This window comes from Paroedura picta, chromosome 10, assembly GCF_049243985.1.
Source record: "Paroedura picta isolate Pp20150507F chromosome 10, Ppicta_v3.0, whole genome shotgun sequence".
NCBI lineage: Eukaryota > Metazoa > Chordata > Lepidosauria > Squamata > Gekkonidae > Paroedura > Paroedura picta.
The window spans coordinates 80,015,989-80,040,638 of record NC_135378.1 but is presented as its reverse complement, the minus strand read 5'-3'; the positions used below and the strand labels follow the sequence as shown (position 1 = coordinate 80,040,638).

At 51.4% G+C, this 24,650-nt stretch overlaps 1 protein-coding gene across 1 annotated transcript; it reads left to right on the top strand.

Moving 5' to 3' along the window:
- The first annotated feature begins 425 nt into the window (after nt 1-425).
- FGF5 (fibroblast growth factor 5) lies at nt 426-20,716 on the top strand. Its single transcript, XM_077302314.1, has 3 exons — nt 426-871; nt 9,171-9,274; nt 18,957-20,716. Exons 1-3 carry the CDS (start codon nt 499-501, stop codon nt 19,305-19,307), a joined length of 828 nt encoding a protein of 275 aa, XP_077158429.1. The 5' UTR covers nt 426-498; the 3' UTR covers nt 19,308-20,716.
- The last annotated feature ends 3,934 nt before the right edge of the window (nt 20,717-24,650 follow it).

Genomic DNA, 24,650 nt, shown 5'->3' with positions numbered 1-24,650 from the left:
AGAGTGGGGGCAATAACATTCCCCCCCCGACAGAAGAGAGACCCTCAGTCTAAGTTGCCTGCCTGGGTGCATGACTGGCGAGTCCCCATCGGGGGGAAGCGACCCCGCCGGTGTGCAAAAGCGCCGCTGGGGACCCCCGGCCGCTTCCCCCTCGCGCGTCCCCGGGCTGGCCAGGGGTGACCCCTCGCCTCGACGCTCTTATCCTCCCCCCTCCTCGCCGCCCGCTGCGGGGCGCCCCCCAGGCCGCCTCCTTAGGGCCGCCGGAGCGAGCCTCCTTTAGACTCCAGGCATGTCGAGCGAGCTGTGAGATCACCCCGGTTATAAATATCCCCGGGCCGGCGCTGCGCTCTCGGAGCGCGCTCTCCCTCCGGCGGGCCCGGCCATGCCTTCCCAGGCCGCCCCCAGGCGCGGCGGCGGCGGCGGCTGCAACAGCAGCAGCCACAACAGCAGCAGCAGCAGCCTCTGCAAAATGCCCCGCGCTTCCCCCGGACTGGAAGCATGAGCGGCTCCTCCCGCCTGTGCCTCCTCTTCCTCGGCCACCTGATCCTCTGCGCTTGGGCACACCCGGCGACGCGGCCCCCCAGCGCGCAAGTCCCAGGCGCGGCTGCGGCGCTCCGTGCCAAAAACAGCAGCAGCAGCAGCAGCGGGAGCAGAAGCGGCCGCGGCGGTTCGGGGACTGGGAGCGCCGCCGCCGCCGCTTCCTCGGGTCCTGCCTCCTATTCCTCCCCTTCTGGAGCGGAGCGGAGCCGTTTCCAGTGGAGCCCCTCCGGGCGCCGGACGGGCAGCCTCTACTGCCGGGTGGGCATCGGCTTCCACCTGCAGATCCACCCCGATGGGAAAGTCAACGGCTCGCACCAAGCCAGCCTCTTGAGTGAGTGGGGCGCCCTCCTCTCCGGCGCCTTGCACGGGGGTGGGCGGCGGAGGGGGGGGTCTTAGTGGGGGGTCCTATTATTCAGCCCCTTGCCTGTCCTCTGGGCTTTAACAGGCATTTTGCTAGCTGGTTTGGAGATCTCGGTCGGGGGGATTTTGTTTTTGTGTGCTTCTGGGACTGTTTTTCAAAGCGGGCTTTTATTTTCATGCATTTATCCTTTGCGAGGTGTCCCCGGGTCCCGATCCCTCCGGCCCGACGCGCTAGAAACTCGCCCCCCGACCTATAGATAGGGTTAGGTCACCGAGGAGGAAGCGGTTGGCTCCCACTCTAGGAGCGCGCTCCTTCCACGGACGTGTTGCCACCTGCTTCGACGGGCTGTGGATCGCGCTCCGAGGCGGGCGAAATCTCTCCCCCCCCCCATTGGTTTCAGGGTGAGCGGATCACAGGTCCGGATGAAGGAGGTCAGGAAAGCCGGAAGCTCCTTATAACGGGCACCCTGGATCGGAAAGACTGGGACCCAGGGTCGGGCTTTACCGGTGGAATAGCCCAGGGCCAGCGTCAAAGGAAGTGCGCTTTCATTTCTGGAGGAAAAAAATTCAGGTTTCACTTTCCATAATGGGGGGGGGGGGCTTTTTGCCCTCCGGTCCCCTCTCCCTCGCTTCACCTCACGCTACCCCGCATGAGTTTCTAAGGAACAGTCCAACCCCAAAACAGGCCTACTCGGAAGTAAAATGCTAGTTCCTAAAAATCCACGACGGAGGTGGTAGGAAGTGCAGGGAAAGTCTGCAGCCGACTGATGGCGACCCTGGAGGGTTTTTCAAGGTAAGAGACGTTCAGGGGCGATTGGCCATTGCCTGTTGCAACCCTCGAATCCCTGGTTGGTCTCCCATCCGAGTGCCGACCAGAGCCGACCCTGCTTAGCTTCCGAGCCTGGCCTGGCCTGGCCTTGCCTATCAGGGTCAGGGCACAAACCCTTAGATGTGGTTCAAAAGGTGGCGCAGACGGGCACTGTGGCCGAAAATGCTAATATTTCGGGCCGTGCTCAGCCAATCGGGTCCGTCAGAATCGGACCGAGCGTTCCAAATGCAAATGAGGCGAGGGTGTAATAGTGAAACGCGCAAGCGGGCGAGGATCGGTGGACGCCCTGAGGTTCCCGGGCCGCGCCAATGTGCGCCGCACGGGGGGAACAGGTCGCGCCCCGTGCCCGCTTGATTCCCTCCTCTGGAAACCGCTCCGTACTTTTGGAGCATCCGTGTCAGGAAGAAACCTGCGGGCGTCTCCTCTCCCCGGGATGGACTCTGTCTACCTGCAGGGGGTTCCTTTTCTCCTGGGGAAGCCACCAAACGGGAGCTCACCCCTGCTGCGTGAAGTGGTACAAGCCGAGGACAGCTTTTTCTCCTTTGATTCTGCGGGATGGAGAAAGCGATCCTAGGGTTCGGCTGGCAAAGAATGAAAAGAAATCCATTTTTAAAAAATTAATAGGCCTGGAGCACTGGGGAGCAAGAAGGGCTCTCAAGTAAATTTGAAGATGATTCCTTCCAACCCCTGGAAGTTTTACTGTCCCAGTTCAGGTTATTGCCTCCTTCTTGGAGGCAAGTTTGGTGTCCTGGTTAAGCGTGGTGGCCTCTAATCTGGAGAACCAGGTTCAATTCCCCACGCCTCCCCCACATGCAGCTAGTTCCGTGACCTTGGGTCAGTCACAGTTCTCTCAGAGCTCTCTCGGCCACACCTCCCACACAGGATGTCTGTTGTGGGGAGAGGCAAGGAAGCCATTGTAAGCTGCTTTGAGACACCTTCAGGTAGTCAAAAGTGGGATATAAAGAACAACTCTTTTTCCTCCTCCTCCTCCTCTTTTTCTTGTATCACCAAAAGCACGAAAGGATTGACTTCAGCACACTGACACTTTGAAACATTCACCTCCAAGCCGGGGCTTTTTCTGAATTTCAGCTGTCCAGGGCTTATTCTGTACTTTCATAATGCACTTTCAAGGGGCTTTTGCAGCTCTGAGGGATGGAACCCCCCCCCCCCCATTTTGGAAATCTAGAGCAGCTTTTTCTCCCAGATGTAGTAAGTTTGTGCCTGAGCTGTACCACTTGACAGCATGCAGGTGCGGGGGGGGGGGGGGGGGCGGGGGGTCACATGACTGAATATTTTTCTGTTTAAAAAAAAGGTTTACACCCTGGCTGGACGGGATGCCGTGAATCCAGCACTTCTGCAGCTCTCTACATTTCTGTCCCACTCGTATCAGGAGACCATCCTCCAGGTGGTTAAACAAAAAAGATGAGTCTGTGCAAGGCAAAAAAAAAAATGTAAATAAGAAATTTTACTGGTGCGATCAAACAGCAGCTGCTTGAATGCAAACAAAACGTGTCATCTAGGGCAGGGGTAGTCAACCTGTGGTCCTCCAGATGTCCATGGACTACAATTCCCATGAGCCCCTGCCAGCGAATGCTGGCAGGGGCTCATGGGAATTGTAGTCCATGGACATCTGGAGGACCACAGGTTGACTACCCCTGATCTAGGGGAGGAGTCCTCCTTAAGGCTTAGTGCTCAAATGATTTCTAGTAAATATTGTTTTCGTCACACTTTGTCTAGAGCACTAATTAAAACAAAAATCTATCTGGAAGTACAACTGATCTCCAAACGATCCCCTGGAGAAAATGGCTGCCTTGGGGCACTCCCAGGCTCCAGGAATCTTCCTACCTGGAGTTGGCAACCATTATAAGTCACTTAGAGCTGCACCCTTGGCCTTCCCCTCCTCTGTTTTGCTCTCACAGCAGCAAGGAAGGTCATGCAGCAAATAAATACGTGGCCCAAAGTTTCCCAACAGAGTAGGGGAAAGCTTGGTGACTTTGGGGGCAGAGCTTACAGAAAGGCGGGGTTTGGGGAGGGGAGGGATTTGGATGGGATAGCATGCCTCACAGTTCACCTTCTAAGCAGCCATTTCCTCCTGGGGGAATTGTTGCTTGGAGAGGAATTGTAATTCCAGGGGGATCCCCAGGTCCCACCTGGAGATTGGCACCCCTATTTCCCATCAATTATCACCACGGCATGGGGAATGGCGCTGGTCCAAACGCTGACCACGAGACCACACTTTCTCCCTGAGCTCTGCAAGTGTCCGTGTTTGTGAGAGTTGCATTTGTTTGCAATCTTTCAATTCCTGCCCGAGGCAGCCACTTATCTTTCTTATTCTTCTTCCTCTAAAAACCTCAAAGCAAGTAGTGCAGTAGTAAATAGACTAAACTTTTCCAAAAGGGTTCGAAGCATCATGAGAGAGAAACTTGCCAAGAAGAAAGCCAGCCCGGCTGAGCCCCAAACAGCCAGGGTGGAGACAGCAGGGCCCTGTTAAGAGAAGCCCCAGTTATGAGAAGCTGCCTGAAACATGGAAGTTGGCAGCAGGATATGGATGACCAGGGGGAATGAGGGGAAATACAGGGCCAGAGAGACCGAATCCTGCCATTCCATGGCAGCTCCTTCCCTGCCCCGGATGGTCCGGGTTAGCCTGATTTCATTGGAAGCTAAGCAGGGTTTGCGACGTATGTCAGCTTCCAGGTGGGACTTGCAGATCCCCCAGAATAACAGCTCAGAGGTTGGTTTCCCTGGAGAAAATGGCTGCTTGGAGAGTGGACTTAGAATCCTATAGAATCATAGAATTGGAAGGGACCTCCTGGGTCATCTAGTCCAACCCCCTGCACTATGCAGGACACTCACATCCCTATCGCTCACCCACTGTCACCTGCCACCCCCTTGAGCCTTCACAGAATCAGCCTCTCTGTCAGATGGCTATGCAGCCTCTGTTTAAAGATCTCCAAAGATGGAGAACCCACCACGTCCCGAGGAAGCCTGTTCCACTCCGAAACCGCTCTGTCAGGAACTTCTTCCGGATGTTTAAATGGAATTTCTTTTGCATTAATTTCATCCCATTGGTTCTGGTCTGTCCCTCCGGGGCAAGAGAGAACAACTCTGCTCCATCCTCTACATGGCAGCCTTTTAAATACTTGAAGATGGCTATCAGATCCCCTCTCAGCCGTCTCCTCTCCAGGATAAACAGACCAAGCTCCCCCGACCTTTCTTCATACATCTTGGTCTCCAAACCCCTCACCATCTTTGTTGCCCTCTTCTGGACATGCTCCAGTTTGTCTACATCCCTCTTCAACTGGGGTGCCCAAAACTGAACACAGGACTCCAATTGAGGCTGAACCAGAGCAGAGTAAAGCGGTACCATCACCTCCCGTGATCTGGACACAATACTCCATTGGATACAGCCCAAAATCCTATTTGCCTTTTTAGCCTGCATAGTGCTAAACTCCATGTGCCTAAACTCCTTGCCCTGAATCCATGCACACCATGCCCAAAGTCTTCAGGTCTTTCCCAACTGAGAGCTGGCCGCCTTAGCCTTGGTCAGTGCTTGGATGAGAGACCACCAAGGAAAATCAGGGTTGCTACACAGAGGCAGGCCATGCCCAACCTCTGCTCTGCTCACCTCTAGCCCTGGAACTCCTGTGGGAGGTCGCCCTAAGTCATGCACAACTGGCCAGCTATCGCCACCTCTGCCCAAAGCAGAGAGCCGTCTGGCCTCTGAACGTCTCTGCGCTCTTTGCTGGGCCTCTCCTGCAGCTCTCAAGTTTCAGGAATCCGCCTCCTGTCAGGCAAAGCACCCCTGACCTGCAGCCTGAAGCGGCACAGCCCCGGAGCAGTGAGGGGAAGGCCTAGTTCCTACCTGCCAGCCAGATCTCCTTTTGCACATGCAGATCACAAGGCACTTGAGCGGTTGTGGCAGTCGCGTTCAGCCAGAAGTCCGGCTCCCTCTTTCCTCAAGAAAACGGGAATCTCGTGGTGCCTTAAGGATTCACAAGCATTTGCTCCAATGTAAATCTCATTTAGCGCCTCTAGTGGCGCAGTGTGGTAAGGCAGCAGATATGCAGTCTGAAGCTCTGACCATGAGGCTGGGAGTTCGATCCCAGCAGCCGGCTCAAGGTTGACTCAGCCTTCCATCCTTCCGAGGTCGGTAAAATGAGTACCCAGCTTGCTGGGGGGGTAAACGGTAATGACTGGGGAAGGCACTGGCAAACCACCCCCTATTGAGTCTGCCATGAAAACGCTAGAGGGCGTCACCCCAAGGGACAGACATGACCCGGTGCTTGCACAGGGTATACCTTTACCTTTTAAATCTAATTTCCCCTTTCTTTTTTGGGGAGAAAGGCCAACACGACTCCCCTGTTGGACTTCTTCTCTTTTAAGGTGCTCCTGGACTCAAGGTTTTCACAGATCCTAATATCGCTTGCATGGACCCCCAGATCTGTGGGGCTCTCCGGATGCATGCTGGCAGGGGCTTGTGGGAATGGTAGTCCATGGACATCTGGAGAGCTACAGTTCGGTCACCCCTGCTCTATGGGGTCACCTTAAATTGGCTTTGATTTGCTGGCGAATCCAAGGTGGAGGTTCGTGCCTCAAGGATTGGTCTGATATCTGGAAGAAGGGTTGAAGTCGATGAATTTCAGGGATCCCCTGCAGGAGAACCATTCCCAGGACACTGGGTTTTCGGTAGCAAGGTAGAGAGCCATCTACCCACTACAGAAGTGTCTTTATGCAAATTGCCTGTGTATTAAAGCTCCTTAACCGAGCCTTTTATTTACCCTGCAAGGACGGGAGCGATCACACCACCCCTGAGCCATTCTTGCTGAAACAAGCTCATTGTGCCAGCAATTTACTGTTCCTCACCCCGCTTCCCCTGGCCTCTTTATTCCGCTGCATTGGTCTCCTCTCATCGTACGCCAGGCCAGGGTTATCCATCTGCCTCCAGCTGTTCGGTGTCGTTTCGCTTCTTATTTTATCCGCTCGTTTCTTCTGCAGGATCCATAAATATTTGCGCACCAAAAATGAGGCGTAAAAAAGAAGCAGCAATGCCCTCCTTCGCGCCTGATGGACCTGCTTGGCAAAAGCCGTCCTTCCCAAAATGCTGGTCTCTTTTGTTAGGCCTCAACCTGCACCCCAATCATGAGTACGAAAAGGAAGATTTCCCCTCTTCCATGGAAGAAGAAGCAGAGTTGGTTCTTATATGCCGCTTTTCTCTACTTGAAGGAGTCTCAAAACAGCTTACAATCACCTTCCCTTTCCTCTCCCCACAATAGACACCCTGTGAGGGAGGTGAGTCTGAGAGAGCCCTGAGATTACTGGGGAAGAAGAAGAAGAATTGGTTCTTATATGCCACTTTTCTCTATCCGAAACAGTCATTCGCCTTCCCTTTCCTCTCCCCACAACAGACACCCTGTGTGGGAAGTGAGGCTGAGAGAGCAAACGCTGGCAGGGGCTCATGGGAATTGTAGTCCATGGACATCTGGAGGACCACAGGTTGACTACCCCTGCTTAAGAGCATTCTGCGGTCCCTTCCACCTCTATGATTCTGTGAGGCCCATCAGTGGCTATGAGCCACAAGGTCCAAGTGGAGCGCTCTGTCTGGGGTGGGGATGCTTGGGGAGCAACAGTGGGAAGCCTTCTGGAGTTCTGGCCCTGCTGGTGGACCTCATGAAGGGCTTCCCAACAGCAGCCAGGGAAATTCCTGGTGATTTGAGAGGTGGGGCCTGAGGAGGATGGAGCTTGGGGAGGCGAGAGACCGCAGCAGGATATAATGCTACAGAGTCCACCTTACAAAGCAGCCATTTTCTCCAGAGGAATTTATCTCTGCAATCTGGAGCTCAGATGTCATTCTGGGGGCTCTCCAGGCACCACCTGGAGGTTGGTGAGCTCCAGTAGTTCAGATTATAGCTTTCCTTCACGGAGCTCAAGGCAGCCGTGTTCTCCTTCTCCATTTTATTCTACCACATGCGGTAGGTGAGTCAGGGAGGGAGAAAGAGAGAGAGAGAGAGAGTGCTTCAAAGGTCTCTCAGTAAATTTAATCTCAAACAAGGGATTCGAACCCAGGCCTCCCCAACCCTAAATCAATGTTCTAACTACCTCATCTCTGTAGTGTTTGTGAGGGGAGAAGGGATGATTCATCAACCTTGTTAGCCACTGAGGAAACAGTTTAAATGATAGGAGCTTGCCCAGGTGGCTATCTGTAGTTCTGTGCGGGTCAGAGAAAGGCATTCAGAAGAAGAAGAGTTGGTTCTTATATGCCGCTTTTCTCTACCCAAAGTGGCTTATATTTGCCTTCCCTTTCCACTCCCCACAACAGATACCCTGTGAGGTGGGTGAGGCTGAGAGAGACCTGAGATTCCTGCTCGGTCAGAACAGCTTTATCAGTGCCGTGGCGAGTCTAAGAACACCCAGCTGGCTGCATGTGGGGGAGCGCAGAATCAAACCCGGCATGCCAGATTAGAAGTCCGCACTCCTAACCACTATACCAAACTGGCTCTCCAGCGTATCCTCAGAGGATCTGCCATTGATGTCATGACTGGAAATGGACCAAGGGTCCTTGCCTACTCTGAATTATTCTAAAACATGCCAGGCTGGAAAACCTTTCTGTGTGTTTTTTTTAAAGCTACAGCGAAAACAAAAGTCACAGGGCATTCATGTTCCTCAAAAATCTGTGCAAAAATCTGTGCTCTCTCTCCCTGTATCCTGAGGAGCCCTGATTCAACCTGCTCTCTCTGATTCTGAAGATGCCTTCATTTATGTCAATCCTTATGCCTCATTTTGTCCCTAAAGAAGACGCAAACCTTTGTCCACCACGGTTTCCCCTCCTTCCATTTGACCTTTCCACAACAATGACCTTGTGAGGTCAGTTAGTCTGAGCGTGGGTGACTGTCCCAAGGCTAGGTTGCCAGCTCTGGGTTGGGAAGGACCTGGAGACTTTGGGGGTGAAGCCAGGAGTGGGTGGGATTTGGGGCAGGGGGGACTTCGGTGGAGTATTCTGCTCTGCAGTCCCCCCTTCAAAGCAGTCATTTTTTCCAGGGGAACTGATTTTTGTTGCCTGGAGATGAGCTATATTTCCAGTTGGGAGCTATATTTCCAGCCTCCTCTACTGCGGCCTTCCTGCTGAGAGCAATTGGACAACTCTAGTGTAAGCCGTCATCAAATTGCCCCTTCTGTCCCACTTGAGCTGTGTCCTTTAAAACCTCAGGACGTCTATAAATAAATGTATATTCAGATAAGCCAAGCAAGCCAGCAAGAAGCAATCAACTGTGAAATCACCGGTTAAGCTTAAAATGACAAAGCTAGGGAATTATTTTTCTTTTTTCCTTTGCAGGAAAGACAATGCATAAGCTTTCTTTCTCTCTCTTTTCTTTGCAGTGTTGTGGAGGGGGGGGAAAAACAAACAAACAAACTGTGTTTTACTTTGGGGTTTCTGTCATCCTAGGTATTTTGGAAATATTTGCTGTGTCTCAGGGGATTGTAGGAATACGAGGAGTTTTCAGCAACAAATTTTTAGCGATGTCAAAAAAAGGAAAACTCCACGCAAGTGTAAGTAACAGAACGTCGGACGCTGCCTTTCCAGGATATGTTAAATGCTGTCTGTGATCTGCTAGAAAAGTAATGTTGCAGCAACTTTTGGTGCTTATCGAAGGGGGAAACGCTCCGGTGAGATTTGATTCTGCAGATCTGTGTGCTTTAGGAAATGGAGCAGAGAAAGTGTCAAGCACCTTCTCTTGACCTTGTTGACTTTGTCACCGGCCTGGCCAGCTTCTGGTCTAATGTTCCTCATGCAGTTTGCAGCCGTATAGGGTGACCCACCTGACCCCTTAAAAAACAGCTGGTATTCCTGCCAGGATCACAAGAAGGCAAGTGGGTGTTGTGTCTCTGCACAGTGGGAAGTGGATTCACACATTACAAAGGCTGTGTGAACCCTATGAGGATGTTGATCACCTGTGGGGTTGCCAACCTCCAGGTGGGAGCTGGAGGCCCTAGCTGCTACGGTTGCTTTCCAGGTGATGGAGAACATGGCTGCTTTGGAGGGTGGGCTTTTACAGCATTGTCTATTTATTATGTTTATATTCTGCTCTTTCCTGAAGGCTCAGGGCAGATCGCATCATTTGAAGCATGCAATTAAATTCATAAAAATGAGAATTTTTACATTATTGAAAAAGGCTTTTAAGGATTTTAAAAATACAGAACTTAATATTTCCTGAAGGTGACATCCTTCTTTGGAAGAGAAAAAAGGGGAGAGGGGGTAATATATATATATATCTATATAAAACCCTCCGATGGAAATTAAATCTGGTGGATTTGGACAGAAGCTAGTGGATTTCCGATGTTGCCTCAGGGCCTCAATTGTAGGCCTGGCGGAACAGCTCCATTTATAGGCCTGGCGGAACAGCTCCATTTATAGGCCTGGCGGAACAGCTCCATTTATAGGCCTGGCGGAACTGCCTGAGGTTCCACAGGGCCCTGATCATTTTAGGCAGACTGTCCTTTTGGGGACAGGGCTTTGGTTGGGGCCAGTGTGATTTCTTTGGTGTCCGGGATCCTGAGCAGATTTTGCGCCCTCAGTCTTACTGTTCTATGGGGGACATAGAGGTGGTCCCACAGATACAATTATCCTAGACCAGGGGTAGTCAAACTGCGGCCCTCCAGATGTCCGTGGACTACAATTCCCAGGAGCCCCTGCCAGCGAATGCTGGCAGGGGCTCCTGGGAACTGTAGTCCACGGACATCTGGAGGGCCGCAGTTTGACTACCCCTGTCCTAGACCATTTAGGGAAGGGGTGGTCCAACTGTGGCTTTCCAGATGTGGACTATAATTCCCAATTTCTCTTGGAAATTGTAGTCCACAGCCACAGATTGGCCAGCCCTGGTTTCGGGCTTCTGAGGTAAGAACCCAAACCTTGAGAGCCAGTTTGGTGTGGTGGTTAGGAACACAGACTTCTAATCTGGTGAGCTGGGTTTGATTCCCCGCTCCCGCAAATGTAGCCGGCTGGGTGGTCTTGGGCTCACCACAGCACTGATAAAGCTGTTCTGACCGAGCAGAAATATCAGGGCTCTCTCAGCCTCACCTCACTCACAGGGTGTCTGTTGTGGAGAGAGGAAAGGGAAGGTGACTCTAAGCCATTTTGAGACTACTTCAGGGAGAGAAAAGGGAGAGAAGAGCCAACTCTTCTTCTTCTTCTTCTTCTTCTTCTTCTTCTTCTTCTTCTTCTTCTTCTTCTTCCTCTTCTTCCTCTTCTTCCTCTTCTTCCTCTTCCTCTTCTTCCTCTTCCGCTTCCTCTTCTTCTTCGAATTTCACACAGTCCAACAGCTGCTTTCTCCACCCCTGATGCCAGCAAGAGAGGGTCTTATAGATGGATCTCTCATTAAGACAAGCTCAGGACCGAAAGGATCTGTGAGTCCTGAGCCTGGAGCAGAACGGGAGGAAATTAGGCGAAACCTGAGCCAAACATCTAAAGATCACGGGGCTCAGTAATGCCGATAATGTGAAAGGAGCATCTGTTGTTCTTTCGTCCTTTGGCCTGGCCAAGTTATTTCATGGGCTAATGAGTCCGGAGGGGCAAGCACTGTGCCTGTCCATCACGGCAGGCAGCTCTTTGACACCCATGGCGTTCGGATGGGGCTGAGCAGAAACGGCGCTCGGGAGAAGCTGCCCCCATGATGTGGGGCTACGGAGAGGAAGGGTGGGAACCGATGTCTTGGCATTTGCTTCTCCTTCCCGCCTTCCTTGCTGGGACGGCAAAAGGAATGCAATGGGGGCAAAAGCGCTCCTTTTTGCTTGAATGGGGGGTTGCATTCGGGAGTGGTCTTCTCACCCTGGCAGCGCTCAGCTTCCGACGCAGATGGCTCTGTTTTCAAATTCTCTGCCACATGCATGCAGCTGCAGTCCTGCGCGCGCTTCCTTGGGTGTAATAAGCCACAAATTTATTCTGTGGTGTTTACAGAAGAGTAAACATGCCTGAAATCAGGCTGTTGGCTGCTGTTTCTCTCTCTCTCTCCACCCCCCCCCCCTTTACTGAGTTTCTAATCTCCATAGACATTTTGTAATTCTAATACAGCATGCCTCTGTGTGTGTGTGTGTGTGTGTGTTTGGGGGGGGGCAGCCCATTAGCTGAAATGCAAATGGGTTTTCTGAGCCCTTCTCTGGGGTTGCCAGCTCTCAACTGGGAAATCAGGCATTTCCTTTGGGGGTAGAGCTGGGAGTGGGCAGGATTGGGGTGAGGAGGATCTCAGTGGAGGGGCTTGGTGAACGGAGCGGGGAGGTGTATCAAGCAGAGACAATGTATTTTCTAGACAAGGAGAGGAGACTCGAAGCATCCCTTCGCCCATTATGGAGTAGGCAGGTTGGGTCTGCGGTTAGACATGAATCATAGAGTTGGAAGGGACCTCCAACGAGGTATGTCATCCTCCAGGTGGGACCTGGATATCCCCCAGAATTACAGCTCAGAGATTGGTTTCCCTAAGGAAAATGGCTGCTTTAGCAGGAGGACTTAGAATCATAGAGTCATAGAATGATAGAACCATAAAGATGGAAGGGACCTCCTGGGTCATCTAGTCCAACCCCCTGCAATTTGCAGGACACTCACAATCTTATCGCTCGTCCACTGTCACCTGCCACCCCCTTAAGCCTTCACAGAATCAGCCTCTCTGTCAGATGGCTATCCAGCCTCTGTTTAAGAATCTCCACCACCTCCCGAGGAAGCCTGTTACACTGAGAAACCGCTCTAACAGTCAGGAAATTCTTCCGGATGTTTAGACGGAATTTCTTTTGCATTAATTTCATCCCATTGGTTCTGGTCCGTCCCTCCGGGGCAAGAGAGAACAATTCTGCTCCATTCTCCGTATGGCAGCCTTTTAAATACTTGAAGATGGTTATCAGATCCCCTCTCAGTGGTCTCCTCTCCAGGCTAAACAGACCAAGCTCCCCCAACCTTTCCTCATACGTCTTGGTCTCCAAACCCCTCACCATCTTTGTTGCCCTCCTCTGGACACACTCAAGTTTGATGAGGTTGGTTCTCAATTCCCACGAGTGCAGTGCCCAATTAGAATCATGGCCCCAGAGCACAAGATGAAGAGTCTTCAGCCTCTTCCAGATGAGCCATTTCCCATCCTGGTACAGACTTGGGCTTTGCCGTTGGGCCTGCTGGGGAAAGTGGGATGTCCCCAAATGATGCCCCAAGACCTGTTATCAAGTTTGGAAAATGGCACAGGTTGGGAATCCCTATCCTAGACTGACTTCACATCCTTCAGGACCTCCCTCCCTCCCCCAGATTCCATCCCCAAATCTCCAGGAATTTCTCCACCCAGAGTTGGCAACCCTATGTCAACCACTAGATGTGCAATATGATGCCGACATTTAGCATTCGTGGCCCACAAAGCCACATAACGTCTGTTCTCGCCCAGAAAAGTTATTTCCGTTGCTTATCTTTTTTGTAAGAGCTCTCTGGGCAAGACCTAGATCTACAGCCTCTCACCTCTCAGCCAAACAAAAACAAGGCAGCAACCGGGCGGATTTAATAACTCCGTCGTAAAGGTAATTGTCAGGCCCCTCAGGGAATAGTGGCAGGCAGGCTCCCTCGCCTCCCGAGCTTGCATTGACAGAGGCATTTTCAGCCTCTTATCTCGTTTCAGAATTCTGTGCTCATTGATGGCGAAAACGGCGGAGCAAAATGAATGTCCCGAGAGACAAAGGATTTGCTCTTCTGGGTGACAGAGATCTTGGCAGGGAAACTGAGGGCTTGCTTCAGTGGCCTCCGACGAGATCCCATCGATATTTTCCTCCGCCTTTTGTTCAGGCCTCGGGTGGCCGGACATAGATTAGGAGGGGGGAGTGACCTTCAGAACAGGCGTCTGTTGTATTGGATGGAGCCCCTGATAACACTTGATTGGGGCGTCCATCAGTCACACTGGAAGCGCCTTCGAAATCCCAGCCGTGTGTCTCTGCAGCTTTGCTTAGAACGGGCTTTCTCAGTGTTTTGTGAAACCCTGGGGTTTCTTGGTGGCCCTGGAAGGGTTTCCCGAATGGGTGGGATTAATTTATTTTCCCTCTCTCCCTCTCTCCTTCTCTCCCTCTCTCCCTCCATCTATCCATCTATCCATCTATCCATCTATCCATCCATCCATCCATCCATCCATCCATCCATCCATCTATCCATCCATCCATCCCCCCATCCCCCCATCCATCCATCCATCCATCCATCCATCCATCCATCTGAGTTTCGCCAGTCACATACTCTCAGCTTGGCCAACCTCATAAGGTTGTTGTGAGGATAAAATAAGATAGAAGAGACCAATAGAAGCTGCTTTGCTTCCCCGTTGGGGAGAAAGACAACATATATATAAAAAATAAAAATTAATAAATAGATATAAGGTCTCCATGCTGACTTGTATCTGACGAAGAGAACATTGGCCCTTGAAAGCGCATACCCCAAGAATCTTGTTGGTCTAAGGGGCTACTGGACTTGAATCTAGTCGCAATAGAACTCACAAGAGCAGCGTTAATTAAAATAACAGCTCTTCTTGTGGGGAAAGGAAGGGAAGGCGATTGTAAACTGCTGTGAAGGTAGAGAAAAGCAGGATATAACCACCAACTTCTTCTCCAGCCTGCAAAATAGATGCTCTATCTACTGAATCGGTGTCTTCTTTCTTCTCCTATGTCCTCTTGTCTGGAGAATGCATCAGAGTGGAGGGCAACATGTTAACAACTCCCAACTTACCGCATATATCGGGGAGGGGACTGAGTTCCTGAAAGATGGTGGGACGGACTGGGAACCCCGAGAGAACTTTCCCTGAGAGAACAAACATAAGCCCCATAGCTCCAAGGAGGGCTGCTGGGAGAGGGAAAAGATCCTCAGAGGCCATTTTGTCCGAGGTCTGAAGAGGTCAAGCTTTGTTCATAAACAGCAACGGGGTGGGCCCGAGATCCAGCTGCTCCACACCTGCATCCTTCTCCCATCCTCGCTCTTAACGAGGAGACCCTTGACATCTCTCCAAGCCGAGGAGGTTGTGTTGATGGACGGGACACACATCTTCCTGCCAAATGTCTATACAGATAACCAAGTCCTTGGGGAGGCAATCACGGGGAATTGTCTGCTTGGATTTACGGCAAACTCTTTGCCGGGCCCTCATCTTCCCTCCCTTGTATTGTTTGGGAGCTGTTTAGCGCAGCTTTCTGCCTGGGGGTCGGGACTCTTCTTCTTCGGGTCTTGCACGACCCGCCACAATAAACAATCAGGGAAATTTGGGAACGTGCCTAATTAAAGCCATTGTTTCTTCCTCCTGTCAAGCGGAGAAGAGAAGAAAGCCAGGCTGCTGTGGGAAACTGTTGGCTGAGGCTGGGGGGGAGGACAGCCTGGGTTGAATGAGCAGACTTGGCTCCCTTGAGCCGAAAGGAGCTTTTCCCAAGCCCTGCAAGACTTGCAGATGGGAACGCTGGATTGCCCACTGCAGGTTGGGAAATCCCAGGTGACTTGAGGGGTGGAGCTTGGAGAGGGTGGGGTTTCAGGTGATGGGAGGGGTGGGGCACAGTGGGACAGGGTCTACTGTCCAAAGCAGCCATGGTCTCCAGGGGAACTGATCTCTGTCGTCCTCAGCTGTAATTCTGGGAGATCTCCAGGCCCTACCTGGAGGATGGCAGCCCTACGATAAAGACGCACTTGGTTCGATCAGTGAGCAGAAAGAGAAATACACTTTTGACCCATCTGCCTGCCTGCCTGCCTGATAGCACCTGGATGACTTCTTGTGCTTTGGAAGAAGAAGGGTTGGTTTTTATACCTTGGTTTTCCCGACCCAAAGGAGTCTCCAAGTAGCTTTCAGTCGGTTCCGCAGGGCTTGAAATAAAACGGAGCAGTCCTGCTAGGTCTATGGATGGGGCTAAAAAGACGGCTGGGATTGCAGGCCCTCCACCCAAATCACAATTTAATATTGGTGGAAAAACTTCTCAAACATAGAATCCTTGAGCTGGAAGGGGCCAGACAGGCTATCTAGTCCCACCCTCTGCTCAGTGCAGAATCAGCCTCAAGCATCCAGGATAAGCATCTGTCTAGCCGCTGCTTAGAGAACCCTAGAGTGGGAAGGGGCCAGAAAGGCCATCTAGTCCAACCCCCGGCTCAAGGCAGGATCAGCCAAAAGCATCCAGGATAAGTCTCTGTCCAGCCGCTTCTGTAAAATCATAGAGCTGGAAGGGGCCATCCAGGCCATCTAGCCCCACACCCTGCTCAACGCAGGATCAGCCTCAAGCATCTATGACAAGTATTCGTTCAGCCGCTGCTTGAAGACTGACAAGCGTCTGCAGCTTGAGCATTTGGTACTTCCGCATTTCACACGCATATTATGTTTCATTCAGATTGATAGTTCGAGCCACGGCAGATTTGACAAATGAGCACTTGTCACAGTCCTCGATCCTTCCGTTATGGAAATACACGCCACGCTCCGCTGTGCTTTCAGAAAAGCCGAGACTGGCTTTACGGCTGACCTGAGGTGTCGGCGTGGTGAGCGGTGTGCTTTTGGTGCCCTTTACGGCTGGTTAAGTGACTCCCTTCTCTTGCATTCTGCTGATCGTGCGAGAAACTCTGGTTTCTGCTGACTCGTGGGGAAAAAAATCATGGAACTCGTCAGGAAGTTGAGACAAGACGAGGAACTTCTGAACTGTTTGAAACAGGAGGGCCAGATGAGATGTGCAGTGGGAGATCCGATATCAGGATCTTCCTGCCTGCATGTCAAACTGGCCCTGACCAGGACCAGGGCTTTTTCGGTGCTTGCCCCAGCATTGTGGAATGCTCTCTCTGGAGAGATCCGGGCCCTGCAGGACTTGGGCCAGTTCCACAGGGCTTGTAAAACAGAGCTGTTCCATCAGGAAACTGGACACTGAATTGCTGGCCTCTCTGCCCAAAACATCCGCCAAGCCTCACCATATTTGAGATCTACACTACTCCCCCCGCTAGTGGTTGTGAACCAATTTGACTGTAGAATGTTTTAATAGATCAAGTATTGGTATTTTGCTGTTTTTATGTAGGTTGCTACTTGGCCTGAGCCTTTGAGGGAGGATGGGTTAAAGCATTTAAAAATATGATTACTATTTATTGTTATTGTTATTAATATCAAAAAGGAGATCAAGCCTAGCTCTGGTTTTATATCAACATGACTGTAAGGAAGGGCCTTGGAGCAGGACTGGGAAAGTGGGGTGAGGTGTTTAATTCTTCTTTCTTGAAGAAGAAGAGCTGGTTCTTATATGGCTTTTTTCTCTACCCGAAGGAGTCTCAAAGTGGCTTACAGCTGCCTTCCCTTTCCTCTCCCCACAACAGTCACCCTGTGAGGGAGGGGAGGCTGAGAGAGCCCTGATATTACTGAAGAAGAAGAAGAAGAGTTGGTTCTTATATGCCTCTTTTATCTCTCCGAAGGAGTCTGAAAGCGGCTTCTAATCACCTTCCATTTCCTCTCCCCACAACAGACACCCTGTGAGGGAGATGAGGCTGAGAGAGCCCTGATATTACTGAAGAAGAAGAAGAAGAAGAGTTGGTTCTTATATGCCTCTTTTATCTCTCCGAAGGAGTCTGAAAGCGGCTTCCAATCACCTTCCATTTCCTCTCCCCACAACAGACACCCTGTGAGGGAGATGAGGCTGAGAGAGCCCTGATATCACTGCTCAGTCAGAACACCTTCTCTTCTCCTGACTGACATGGCCTAGGCTAGCTTGATTTAGTTCGATCTCTGAAGCTAAGCAGGGGGCTGGCTCTGGCCAGGATCTCGATGGGAGACCATCACTAAAGTCCAGGATGCCCTTGGAAAGTTAAATGGTTACCAACTGTTATGAATGTCACTTTACACTTTATTAATTGCCCTGAGCCAACCAGGAAGGAACGGGCTATAAAAATAAAACTTATTATTACACAGAGCCAGACAATTGTAAACTGTCTCAGAACATGTCCTACCTAGAAAACCCCACTAAAGGTCATCAGAAGTCAGCGGTTACTTCCTCGCTGTGGGGCCCTGGGAACCCAGAGCATGTGCTACATGTACCACTAGGAGGAAATGCTCCTGGGCATGTGCTTCCAGTCACACTGGAAAGACTAGCACATCCCAAATGTCAGGTCCGGAAAGCGGGCTGTTTTCCAGCCCTTCCCAGTGGCCACCCCGCCTGCATTTTGGAAAGGATGATCTGACCTTGGAGATGGTATCTTCCATGCTATACATTAGTTGGTACTTTATTCCCACCACGTATGAAATAAAACATATCACACTGGTTTCTGGAGTTAGTATCTTGGAATCCAAGGGGGGGGGATTCTAGGGAGGAGTGGAAGAGGGGAGGGTGGTCAGAGGTTGATATGTAACCTCCATGTGTAAAGCCAGCGTGGTGTTGTGGTTAAGAGCGGCAGCTTCTAATCTGGACAGCCGGATCTGATTTCCCACTCCTCCACATGCAGCCAGCTGGGTGACCTTGGGCCAGTCCCAGTCATAGAATCCTAGAATTGTAGAGTTGGAAGGGGCTATGCAGGCCATCTAGCCCAACCCCCTGCTCAGTACAGGGTCAGCCTAAGGCTGATAGAACTGTGCTGCTAGAGTTGTACTCATAGAGCTGAGCGGAATGTGTGTTGGTTTCTCAAAAACATCTGACTAGGTGCTGCAGTAAGCAGAATCCAGAACTAGATGGTTGCCAAGGTCATTGTCTAGGACAGTGGTTCTCAGCCTTCCTAATGCCGCGCCCCTTTAATACAGTTCCTCATGTTGTGGTGACCCCCAGCCATAAAATTATGCAAGGATTCTTACACAGAAATTAAGCTGAAACTGACCAATGGCGTGAAGATCCATTGTTCATGATTGTATATAAATTGGGTTTTTTTCTGGGGTTTCTCAGTTCAGTGCTGCCTCTTGTCCCACCATGCCGATCTCGTTCTTTTCTGCTGCTCTAGACAGATGAATGTTCTATCTCGATCTACCTCGCAAGGCTGTTGTGTAGATGGCGCCCCCCCTGGCCAAGCTGCTTGCCCTGCCACGATCCCCGTGAAAGGGTAATTCGACCCCCAAAGGGGTCCCGACCCCCAGGTTGGGAACCACTGTTCTAGGACAACAAAAAACCCTTGGACCATCTTTGGGTGGGTCCCCAGACCAAGTAATTTTGGACTTCTGTGTCATCATACTGAAAGGCTGGGAATTGCCGATCCAGGAAAACGAAATAAACAAAACCAAAATCTCTTTGGGTAACTTTCCTCAATTTCTTGTTGCAGGCCAAATTTACCGACGACTGCAAGTTCAGGGAGAGGTTTCAAGAGAACAGCTATAACACCTACGCCTCAGCGGTTCACCGGTCTGAGAAATCGGGAAGAGAATGGTTCGTGGCTTTGAACAAGAGGGGCAAAGCGAAACGCGGGTGTAGCCCCCGAGTCAAGCCCCAGCACCTTTCCACCCATTTCCTCCCAAGGTTCAAACAAGTCGAACCGCCGGAACTTTCCTTTACTGTCACCGTTCCTGAAAAGAAAAAAACGGCGGTTGTCCCGGCCAAGCCGAAGGTCCCGATGACGGTGCCGCGCAAGAACTCCCCTCCGGTTAAATACAGACTCAAATTTCGCTTTGGATAGCAGCGGCTAGAACTCTTCGGCGAAGGGATATCTTTGTTTCCTTGGGAGCTCGCTCTGGCCTGCAAATCCACAGAGTCGAGGCAAATTCCACGAGGAGTTCCTTGGGAAGGCTGGCTTTCCTTTGGGGGCCTGAGCTGAGTTGGATGGGGTTTTTTTGGGCGGTCGTTGAAAGACGGAGCAGAATTCTTCCGCCGCTCTGCGGGGAAGAACACCAAAGGAGCTCAAGCCAAAAGAGAGGCAGGTGGAGCTTTGCCTTAATTTTCAGCCTCATCGCTTCTGCTTTCCGGTGACTGAATTTGGGATCATCTTCTGCTGACTTGAAACGTGACTGGCAGTTCTTGAAGACGAACACGCCTGAAACGACTGTTACGAGACGTCGAAAGGGTTCATCCTATGCCAAGTTGTTGTTGTTTTTTTAATTTTACACACAAAAATGATTCTGTGACTCGTTTTCATTGATTTCTTACTGTGATTTTTTTCCCCCTGTGACGGGGAAGGACATGGCTCGGGGCGTTTTCCATGGGCTCCCTCCCCCTGCTCTCTTCCCACATCACTTTATCCTGCACTTTGAAAACAGAAATGTTGAACATACCTCAGAGAAGTAAACAGGGGAAGGAGGACTGACTGAAAACAGCCCACTGGGCGATATCGATTTTGAAGAAACTTGGAGAAGAACAATCATGCAATAGATATATCATTCTGAAGACTTTCTGGACGCAATTACAAGGCCAAAGCTTACGATTTCATGTTTGGCGTCTTTGATTCCTGGGGTTCCGATGGGTCTCAATGGTCTCCAGTGTTGGGCTGGAGGTTGGCATATGCCAAAAGTACCCTCAGCCCTTCAGCCAGGGCCGGGAATCCTTCATAATCATTTTCATGGCAGCGGGAAATGATTTGGCAAAGAGGGAAGGGCCTTCCTGAAGAATTTTGGGGAGAACAACGTAGGAAAGGGGATGGTTTTACGCATCCCAAAGCTATAACCGGATTTTGTCTGAAGCAATATTTGAAGCAAATGTGAAGGTTCCTTCTTCGAGAAATTTGGAGGGAAACCAGAATATTTTTGTTTGTTTGTTTCTGCTGAGACCAGGAATATTTCATGATGGGGCGAAGATTTACCCATTCCCTTCATAGGCTTCTGGGGAGGGTTTGTTCCCTATTACTCCCTAGGAAGAAATCTCAGTCATGAACAAACTGTCCTTCCTCTCGCCCTGCGTGAGGAGAAAGTAATTTAACTGGCTGCAGCGTTTTCCCAACCGCCTAACTGAAAAAAGAACTAGATGGTCAGGGAGACCCAGTATCCCAAATCTGCCTGGCGTGTCCTGCTGGCTGCAGACAGGGCCGTCAAGTCACAGCTGATGTAGGGTGACCCATTCGGGTCAGGGTGTCTGTCAGCTGTTCCCAACAAACTGCGGCCCTCTAGATATCCATGGACTACAATTCCCATGAGCCCCTGCCAGCGTTCGCTGGCAGGGGCTCATGGGGATTGTAGTCCATAGACATCTGGAGGGCTGCTGTTTGACTATCCCTGGAATAGGGTAACCATTGCTGTCCTTTACAGCTGTGGACAATCTTCCCAAAACAAAAAAAAAAAAGAAAAGAGCAAATCCTGGGATCCCATCCATACCTCTCCTCTAAATGTAACTCGTTTCCTTTTCTCCCCAAAATGCTTGCTAGCGTGTGCCGTCATTCCTTCCTGTCCCCTCTCTTTCCGTGCCTCCTGAGCTATCTTGGGGCCTGTTTTTCTTTCCCCTCGCCCAGCAGGCAAATAACGGGGTCGTGACAGAGGACCGGGATCGTTTCCTTTCCGAATGACGGCGATGCCATTCTCTCTCCCGCTGTTCCTTGGACAGCTGGCCGAGCGGGTCTTATTCTGTCCGTCAACCCCACCGTTTCAAAGCCTGTGTTTAAAATACCTCAGCCGTGACCCTGTGGAATTCCGGCTATTATAGGTCCCGGTGGGCAGGAGCTGCTTTCTCCGAGAGACGGGCCAGGCCTACTCCGTAGGTGGATCGGATGACAGCCTTCCCGGTCAGAGCCAATTAGCAAGTCCTTTCCTTAGCCATAAAGCCCCTCTCACAAGACTTCTTGTCCAAAAATGAAGGGTCCTCATCGTTCTTCATTGTTGGTTCTTTTGCTGCTTTGTCATGGGCCTCATGGTGGCTGCCCCCCTCTCAGGACACACGATCTGCTGTTGGCATCCCAATAAAGAGACAAAAGGCCAGCTTGATGTCCTGGTTAAGAGCGGTAGCCTCTAATCTGGGTTCGATTCCCTACTCCTCCACAGGCAGCCTGCTGGTTGACCTTGGGCTATTCCCAGTTCTGTCAGAGCTCCCGCAGCCTCACCTACCTCAGCGGGTGTCTGTTGCGGGGAGAGGAAGGGTGGGCATTGGCAAACCACTTTGAAACTCCTTCGGGTCGTGAAAGGTCGGGTGTGGAATGCCAGTGGGGATCTTTGGTGGCCATCCCAGGCTGGCTTCTATCAAGGGACAAGTTAAGCCGTTAAGAGAGCCGGTGTGGGATAGTTGGTTAAGAGCTGTGGACTCTAATTTGGAGAGCTGGGTTTGATTCCGCGCTCCTCCTCCACATGCAGCCAGCTGGGTGACCTTGGGCTCTTCACAGTTCTCTCAGAGCTCTCTCAGCCACACCTACCTCACAGGGTGTCTGTTGTGGGGAAAGGAGGGGAATGGTGTTTGTAAACCACTTTGGGTCTCCTTTGAGTAGAGAAAAAGCAGGGCATTAAAAACTTCTTTGAAAACAGTGGTTTTCCTAATGATCAAAATCAGTCATCTGAAGCAGTGGTCCCCAACCTTTTTTGGCTGGGGACCGGCAGGGCGACGCCCACGCCCACGCATCACGCATGTGTGGCCGCACTCGCGCATTGCGCATGCACGGCCAGGCCGCGCATGCCTACATGCACGGCCGGGCCGCGCATACCTACATGCATGCTGCGCGGCCGAAATCGCGCGTGCGCGGCACTTTCGCGCATGCGTGAAAGTGCCGCACGTGCACGATTTTGGCCGCGCAGCACGCATGTGCACACGTGCAGCTGGGCCTCGCATGCGCTATGCGCGGTGCAGCCCTGATTCCCTCTCCTCGCCCTCCCGCAATAAGAAGCTTCCCAGGCCGCAAGCTTGCAGCCTGGGAAGATTTTTTACTGCGGGGGGGGGGGCAGGGAGAGGGAACCACAGCCCTGCGCCCTGGCCTTCGCAGCCCGGCACCGGGCCACAGACCGCAGGTTGGGGACCACTGATCTGAAGGTATCACCAGGTGGACAAGTCAGTCCGGCTGCAACAGGCTGCCACTTCACACGGTCTGCAATCTCCACCAATGTATATAAACAGGCCAATTTAGGATTGTCCTTTGGGAACCATGTCTTAGCACCCACACAGGCGAGATTCTTGACTTTTTTTTTTTTACAACATCAATGCACCCCTATCATGACTACTGTCACTGTCCCAGACATGGCCGAGGAGGGGCATGTTGCCAGGCTGATAGTTTCTAGAAGGAGAACACACAAACTTGTAAAACAAGCTGAAGGTCAGAGCTGAAATGCCTGAAAGTCACAATCAGTCGAATCAGACAAGAGCAGAAGAGGCAATCCAGGTCACTCGCCTAAGGTCAGCAGGGCACACGGAATCCGATCAAGGCAAGGGAGCAGGGATGGGAGAGCAATAAGGGGCACAGAGAGTTTTCTGCCTCCACTCCATGCTCAGCTAAACATGCACAGTTGCCTGATGGGTTGAGGCTCTGCAAGCACTCGTGAAGGCCAGTCCTGTGTTGAGCTGCTAATCTAGCTGAGCGGGATCTCTGCAGTAAAACAAAGTGTTGCTTGCCAGGCTGTTGTTTTTTGGGCTTGAGGGTGGAGAATCAGCTGATGCTTCTGTCACCAGCCGAGTGCTTGTACCTGGTTCAGGTTCTGAGGCTGCTGGTAGTCCCTGTGGCTCCGGTGCTGATCCTGGCAGAACTCCCCACACTGCTTCTCATAGAATCAAAGAGTTGGAAGGGACCCACTGGGTCATCTAGTCCAACCCCCTGCACTATGCAGGACACTCACAACCCTCTCGCTCATCCACTGTCCCCTGCCACCCCCTTGACCCTTCACAGAATCAGCCTTTCCGTCAGATGGCTATCCAGCCTCTGTTTAAAAATCACCAAAGATGGAGAACCCACCACCTCCCGAGGAAGCCTGTTCCACTGAGAAACCGCTCTGACTGTCAGGAACTTCTTCCGGATGTTTAGACAGAATTTCTTTTGCATTAATTTCATCCCATTGGTTCTGGTCCGTCCCTCCGGGGCAAGAGAAAACAACTTTGCTCCATCCTCTACATGGCAGCCTTTTAAATACTTGAAGATGGATATCAGTCGCCTCCTCTCCAGGCTAAACAGACCAAGCTCCCTCGACCTTTCCTCATACATCTTGGTCTCCAAACCCCTCACCATCTTCATAGCCCTCCTCTGGACACACTCCAGTTTCTCTAAATCCCTCTTCAACTGTGGTGCCCAAAACTGAACACAGGACTCCAAGTGAGGCCAAACCAGAGCAGAGATTCTTCCTCAGAACCTCATGGGCTTGCCACTGATGGGGACCTGACGACTACCGTTTCTCGAAAGAAGGGGGGGGGGAACCATGCTAGAAATCCTTCGGGGAAAATGACCACTTGTTTGTCTTGGTGGACATCAACATTCAGGAGTCACCCTGGGCAGGGTGACTGCAGGCCTTCCATCTCTCCAGGCCCCTCTCAAAGGCTCGTTCTCCATCACTCAGTCCAAAGCCAAGAACTGCATCATGGCCTGTGTGAATACAGACAAAACACTTAAGAATCAATTACTCCAGCATGCACGTAACTACTTTGTAGACTGGTCGTCTGAGTTTACATAGGCTGATTCTGTACTTACTTTGTTTTTTCCATTGTGGATCCTGCTGAATTCAGATCGATTAGAACTCGGGGGCAAAATCCAGGAAGTCAGTAGGGGCAAAATCCAGGAAGTCAGGCTCCATGGATAGGACTTACCAGTGAATCCCATCTCCTGGCTTGAGCCCTTTTGGTATCTACCATGCTTTCAGCTTGGATTTTCATTGTGGGTAGCAGAAAATGCAGAGAGTTAAAATAACTCATGTGAACCATGGACACTGAATTGGATAGAAAGATATGGAAGTTATGAATCCTGTTGGCAGCAGAGGATAAGACCCGTAGTAATAGGTTTTAAGAGACTCTTGTGGCGCAGGGTGGTAAGGCAGCAGAAATGCTGTCTGAAGCTGTCTGTCCATGAGGCTGGAAGTTCAATCCCAGCAGCCGGCTCAAGGTTGACTCAGCCTTCCATCCTTCCGAGGTCGGTAAAATG